The sequence below is a fragment of the Eurypyga helias genome, unplaced genomic scaffold (genome assembly GCF_000690775.1).
Source record: "Eurypyga helias isolate BGI_N326 unplaced genomic scaffold, ASM69077v1 scaffold1406, whole genome shotgun sequence".
Classification (NCBI taxonomy): Eukaryota; Metazoa; Chordata; class Aves; order Eurypygiformes; family Eurypygidae; genus Eurypyga; species Eurypyga helias.
Genome location: NW_010255782.1, coordinates 3,978 through 11,127, shown reverse-complemented (window position 1 = coordinate 11,127; position 7,150 = coordinate 3,978). Strand labels below are relative to the sequence as shown.

At 42.0% G+C, this 7,150-nt stretch overlaps 1 protein-coding gene across 1 annotated transcript in view; it reads left to right on the top strand.

Moving 5' to 3' along the window:
* Positions 1 to 1,174: 1,174 nt before the first annotated feature.
* LOC104510970 (caprin-1-like) overlaps positions 1,175 to 7,150 on the top strand; it is a gene marked incomplete at its 3' end in the record, with an annotated part of 9,415 nt that continues 3,439 nt past the window's right edge. Inside the window, exons 1-4 of the mRNA XM_010153398.1 lie at positions 1,175 to 1,294; positions 4,718 to 4,873; positions 5,647 to 5,755; positions 6,222 to 6,283. Coding sequence (XP_010151700.1) covers positions 1,175 to 1,294; positions 4,718 to 4,873; positions 5,647 to 5,755; positions 6,222 to 6,283 — 447 coding nt within the window. The remainder of the gene's footprint in view (positions 1,295 to 4,717; positions 4,874 to 5,646; positions 5,756 to 6,221; positions 6,284 to 7,150) is intronic.

The following is a 7,150-nucleotide window of genomic DNA, read 5'->3' as shown; positions in this document are numbered from 1 at the left end:
ACACCAGAAATACTGATTGGCACAGCGTGCCCCCCAACAGCCTGATGGAATGGGAGTACACTCTGCACCCGTGTCCACTGGAGCTCTGTACTCCTGCGGCTCTGATGTGCCAGGCCATCGAATCCACACAGTCCAGTAAACATGGTTGTCCCTTTCCTCCACCTGGCTGGAGGCAGGGCCCCTTTAATACTCATGTGCCTCACTCATGTCCTGGAGGAATGAATTACTGGCCACGTCAGTTTGTTCATCCCGTTTAGATACGGGAAGAACAACTTTTCTCACTTTCCTTTGAGTTCACTTACACGTTCCTCCAGGATAGATGTAGGTTTCCCATTCCACCTCCTCATGTCCTCTCCATGGTCTCTCAGGTAAAACCACAGGGTACCCCGTGAGGGATGTCTGTTGTTTTCCCTCTGGAGGAGAGGAACGCTTTCTCCTGATAGCCGAGACACTGGCCTGTGGAGGTGGGAAGCAGAACACCTCCTCCGGGAGTTCTTCAATCTCTTTAGACAGTCTTTTCACAGCTCAGACACAGGCCTGTATGGGGAAGGAGAGACTTTCCTCATACTTGGAATTGAGGAATCATCTTGTCTACAGTTGGTGCCTCATCCTTTCTCCAAGTTAGTGTTGAGAGCACACTAGAATATGATGGCGGTGCACTCTGCGTTAACTTCTGCAACATGGTTCTGGTGCAGTAAACTTCGTCTGGGTCGGTAGATGCTTGTGGGTTGTTTGGGTCTTGGTAAATGATCTCCAGCACCACTAGTTCGCTTAGATACTGGATGCCCTTCTCCATTCTGGTCCACCTGTGTAGCTGTGGAGGCACACTTTCTCTAAAAGGATACCTCTCTTTCACACTGGTCAGGAGTTGTCTCCAGAGGCTGATGTTTTGTGGTTTACGTCCAATTGCATTATCCATGCCCCCTTCTCCAGAAGGGGATCCCAGCTGTTCAGCCTCCCTCCCCTCTAGCTCCAAACTACTGGCCCCATTATCCCAGCAGCGGAGCAGCCAGGTCATGATACGATCACCTGGGCAGCGGTTGTAGTCTCTACGGATGTCCCGTAGCTCCCTCAGGGATAAGGATCATGTGGTCACCACGGCTTCATCCTCCCATCTCCGACTCTTGAGACGGCCCTGCTCCCATCTCCTTATTGTTTGGTTCTGTCACCCGGGATGGCCCTGCTGCCTCAGCATCCTCGACTGTGCGGGCTGATGTACGGGTGTATCTGTTTTTCTGTGCTGGGGCCACTGACAGCGGTCGACCCTGGCAGTAGCACACAGAAGACTGAGGGAGTGAAGCTGCTGTAGGGTGTGGGCTGATTGCAGTGGAGGACAGGCTCGCTGCGGTGGGAGGCTGTGACACTGATGCAGGAATGGTGGAGGGTGTTGCTGGCGTGGTGGACTGTGAAGAATCGCTTGAGAGCACCCACTGCCTTTGGACCAGCCTGTCTTCTCAGATTTTCTGAGAACCAGGAACCAAGAACCAGGTTTTCTCAGATTTAACACAAAAAGGGAGAAAAACTGTCTTTGAAATTACCCTTCCTGGCACCAAAATTGTATTCTTCATGGGAATTATCCTTAGTTGAGTTATCCTTAGGGAAGTTGATGATACGTGTTATATAGAACCTTTGTGTTCTTTACCTCAAGGTAGTTGTGGCATTAGTGTAGTAAAGGCTGTGAATGGTGGCTGTATTTTGGAAGCTGATAATATCCTGAAAGAGAATGTTTTGGCAGAAGATGTCCATTGTTTAGAAAGAGGAAGGCTGTCACAAACTCACCTCTTTCTCAGGAGCCCTCAGGTAGATGTGGTACATTCAGGAGTTCTGTGGTGTGCTATGTGTATGGTTTGAGAAGTGTCAGTATCTCACAGTGCTGTTTCTGTATGGGCCCTCCGTAAGTTTTATACTGAAGAATTTGCTTGTGAAGTTTTGTAGTGTATTTGCATTTGGATTATGTGATGTTTTAATCTTGGTGAAGATGTCCTTATTGGTAGTAGTAGGTAGGGGTTTTGGTTTGGTTTTGTGTTTTGTTGGTGGGTGGTGGTGGGGGTGTGTGTGTTTTTGTTGGTGGGGTTTTCTTGGTTTTGTTAGATTATGATTGTTAACTGCTTCCTTTGTAGTAGGTACCTGGATCTGAATCTGCTTAAGTACAAAATTCTGTGTCTTACGTTATGGAACTTCAGTTGGGTGGATGTTTGTGCATTTTTTGTATAACTGGAAACTCTGTTCTGTCACTGCCAGAATACCAGTTCATTCTGGTTGGTTTGTGGTCTCATTAAACTTCTCTTTTTACTTGTCCCTCTTTCCTCCTTTTTGCCCACCTGGCCTTCCCTCCCCTGTCATTCTCTGATGGTGTTCAGGCAGCTCTGCCTACTGAGAAGGTCAAGGGGCAGGGTGTCAGGAGGCAGGAGTGTCAGAAGGTGAGCATGCCATTTGATGAGTCAAATACTCTTCTGCAGAGGGGTTCAGATCTCCTAAAAGAAAAGTTGCACATTGCCGCTGTTCCTTGAGGATGAATAGAGATGTATACTTGGGTAATAATCTGATTTTTGAATAGTGGTCTTTATATCTTGGTAATGGTTTTCGTGCAGCAGACTGTTAGAAAGCTGTTACCCTTAGAACTACAGCTTGCCCACTGGCAGCTTAATACACAAAACCTGTTTTGTTTTGTTTTGTTTTTTTTAGTAGCTTCATCCTGCTTTGAGTGTGATAGGTCAAACTACCTGGTAGTGATAAGAAGACTAAAGGAACAGACCCTGAACAGTTCATTTTGACATTAAAGGAGAGCTTTGAAAAAGACAATGTAAAATATTAAACACATCTGAAGTTAGTACTGTACTTTGAAAAAGGAAAACATTTGATAAAATTTTGTCCTTCTCTGTGTTTTTGATTATCCAATCAACTTGTTTTTTCTTGAAGATACTGTGTTGTTATGAATGACTTGGACTTAATGAGTTGAGAGGTAGTACTCAAATAATTGAGAATATTTTTTATAATAATCATGTAGGAGATGAATAGCTGCTGGGTTTACCTCTCAAGTTTCACCTGGTTATTTGGTTTGATTTTTTTCTTTACCTTCATTTCAAAGCTTTGTAACATGAGAGAGGTCTATATATGTGCTCTAAATAACGCTTTCAATTTTTTTTCCACTCACAGAGCTTAATTCGTTGTTTGGAAACAGTCTGTAATTTGAATTTTGGGGACTGTGTAATCCAGCAGAGCAGTTGTGCTTGTTTTCAGTGTGGACAGCATTAGGGTGTACTTCATGGGAATTACCACATTGCTTCTCTGCGATGGCTATTAGTGGAGATTTGTATTACAAGGGAATCTTGAAGAGGAATGTAGATTGTGTTTGCTTTTTAGTTATGTTTAGAAGGGTTCTTTTACTTCGTTTTTTAAATTTTTTATTACACATGGCTAGGGATTTGGTCAAGGAAAGAATGAATTGGAGTTGGCGAGGCAATTGGATGTGCAGAACGTCACATGCGAACAACATAAATCTGTGCAAGGAGTAGGTGTACGGGAGGGTGCTGTAGTTGAAGTCCAAAAAAAATTACGGGCTTTGATAACGGATAGAGGGAGTTCAGGTTTAAAGTTCAGACCTGTGATTACAGAACTGGCCTAAGACAGGACTGTGTTGCCACTTGGGACTGCTGTACAAAAATCTGTCTTCTGCAATTCTAATATGAAACTGAATATTTTGCATAAATATTTTGGACTTTCAGGTGTCTGTATGCTAGTTTGTGTCTGGTCCAACTATGTTTAAGGTTTACATATTCATCTGGAAGATTAGTAATAATGAAAAGCACATGGGAATAGAGGAGCGATAGACCAGTTGTTGACATGAGTGCAAACTGAAAATGGCACTTCTGTATTATGGGAGTTGCGTGAAGAGCAAAACCAGTTGGGAATGTGAAAGTGCAACTTTGTGCAGCTCAGCTGTCCTTGCAACTGTCTCTTTTCAAACTGTTTGATGGTTGTTCTTAGATGCTGATGTTCACATTTCTTGGTTGCCCTGCTGTCTTTGATAAGGTGGTATTTGAAAGTGTGTTGCTGTTTGTTGTACCTTTGTTTACGTGCTCCATACAGGAATATGTCTAGTAGATCTGAGCTTTCTTGCCCACTCTAAGCTGTGCGTCTGGATTTCTGGTGAACCCCCATGGTGCTCTTTGTCAGTCTTCCCATGGCGCAATGCTGCCTGCTGTTCTCTGAGATCATAAATGATAACACTTGAGAACTCTGGTCCGTATGTGGCTATGAAAATTTAAAATTTTGAAGTTTTAAAGATTAAAAAAACTTCCTCTACTTATATTTACTAAAAAGAATTGTTCTCCATCTGTGCGTATTTCTGAAATGTACTTTTCCCCGACTTTCTTTAAATATCCAAATGTTGAGGAACTACTGTCTCAAATCCTGTGCTAAGGAAAATCCCCATAATATTGAGCAAATTTTTTGTTAGCGCTCTTCTTAATGATGAACAGAGTAGCTGGAAAGCTAATAGAGCACAGTCTCTAAACTTTCTCATCCTGTGAAGTGATAAGATCAGTAGTTGGCCACCTGTATTGGCATGACTGTAGGAACATGTAGTATTTTTTTGGAGAACACTGTAGTAGTTATGACCATGATGAATTAGGTAATAGTCATACATTTCAAGAACTACTGACTCAGTGAGTATGGTGTTATCTTCAGCTGAAATTTCAGTTGCTTGTCTTGTTAGGTTGTAAATTCGCTGCAACAACAGACACAAGCTACATCTCCTCCAGTTCCTGAACCTCACACGCTCACTACTGTGGCTCAAGCAGATCCTCTTATTAGAAGACAGCGAGTACAGGACCTTATGGCGCAGATGCAGGGCCCGTATAACTTCATGCAGGTATGATGAACCCACCATGGTGCTGTGAAGCTAGAGCCAGAGAGATAAAACTTCACTTTCTGGCTCTTAGTCGTGGTTTAAGCAGTCTGCTATCGCGTATTTGAAAAATACAGTGGTATGGCAAGACCTCATACAAAGCCTGCAAATGTGTATTGCTGTCAAAGTATGATGAGAATGTGTTTTAGCCTTGCAGTCCTTGTTTGTACTAAATCTACAGAGAAGGCAGAAAGTGGTGCATCACTGGGTGCCATAGTGTGTTCAGCTTAAGTGAGACCAGCTGTAAAATACCTCTCCTGTAACCTAGTACATGAAGAGAATACTTCTTGGGTTGCTTCTTGAAGGCTTTCCTTTAACCTCTAAAGTTAGAACAACTTAGAAATGCATTGGGAGATAACGGAATCAAAAAAAGGCTAAAGAGTGGACACCTTGGTAACAAATGAGGCATACACTTCCTATGTTCCTTTTCTTGTTTCTTCCTACAAAGTGTTAATTTCGGCTGAAGAACAAAGACTAGCTCACCACCTATTCTGTCTGGCTATTAAAATCTCCCTCCAGTAACCTTTTTGTGAAATAAGTTCCAATTTGTACACACAGACTGAATTTATATTGTGATAAATATATTTTGGAAGTTGTAGTATCTTTATATCCAATGATAAAACCAGCAATTACGTAATGACTAAACTTCCTGTATCATGATCTGGTCATTGCTGTATTCTGAATGTTGATATTACGGTAAATTGGGTTTGATTTTATTACTTTTATTTTTTTCCCAGGACTCTATGCTGGAGTTTGAGAACCAAACACTTGACCCTGCCATTGTGTCTGCACAGCCCATGAATCCAGCGCAGAATTTGGACATGCCACAAATGGTTTGCCCTCCAGGTTTGTAATGGTAAATCCTAAACATAAATACTGGGGAAGCCTGCAAATAATCCATTAGAAACGCTGCTGCTGCTGTGTAGTAAAAAGGTCACCACAAGTAATTCCACTGTACTGTTAAAGCATGTTTTTCTCAGAAATGTATTTTTGCTTTTGAAGCATCCTATTTATAGAATTCTGATTCTCACTTGCTTCTAGATTTTGCTTGGAAGCGTGGAACATCTTAAAACTTTTTTAAATGGACAGAATATAGTTTTGCTTATCCTTTTGGAAATTGGTGGATTATTTTGGATAAATGGAAAACACGTGAACATGGTAATTGGTATTTTGAGTATAGCTTTGCTCGGCCAAAGGCATAATCATCTTTATGATGATGAACTCTTAAATAATGTAATTATGTAATCTGGTAATGCTGTTCTGTGAAAGGTTTGATTTGTACTATGTAATAAGTGAACTTATTTTACTGCAGTTCATGCTGAGTCAAGACTTGCCCAGCCTAATCAAGTTACTGTGCAACCAGAAGCTACACAGGTAATGTTTTAGTAAATTGTATTTTGGATTTTAAATTGGTTTTAGTCTTGATGTTATAACAGGATTTATTTCCTAACTGCATGAGAAACTCGAAGAAAAAGCTGAAGTTCTGATTTTGGGAAATCAGTTACCTCCATTATCTCTTCAGCACTGTTTCTATAGGCACGGCTGTACACAGTTTTAATGCTGTGCAGACATTGCATGTTGGCTGTAATGGAGTGTTGCCAGGCATTACCGTGTTTGGGAAGCTGTCGGGTTCACAGTTGAAGTACGAATTTATTGAGAAAATTGCATTTAGAATTAGAGGCCTCTTCACCCGAAGGGCACAGGCATGGGAGCAGTTGCAGTTTGCAGTGCTCTTTCTCATGGCCCACTGTGGACTTCTCCGCAGTTAGCAGTTCTTTCAATCTTGGGAGCTCAGCTCAGTCTGCAGATTCAGTGAGTGTGATTTTCATTTCACAAATTGACTTCCACAGGCCTGTGTATCAGGCTGCCAAATCTGTATCCCATGTGGCATTAGTGGTCTTCGTGGTCTTTTAATTACTGTTAAATGATGTCTGTGACTTACTTCAATGGACTTTTTTTTATTTTCCTTACTTCAGCCAGAGCTGCTAGTGATTCCCTTGGGGATCTTGTAAGCAGTAGCTAAACCTACTCCTTTTGAATGGTAACCAAGGTGATGTGAACATACTGACGTGAACATCAGTTGTTACCAGTTGCCTCTTAAAAGCAAAGTCCTCTGCTTTGTTGGCCAGAGTTTTCCCTGGACTCTTGTCTAGGGAAGCAGAGGCTGTAAAATGAGCAAATTCAGTCCGTTGGAAACTGCACTTCTTTCTATATGAGCGTGGCGTTCTCTCATTTAAACTT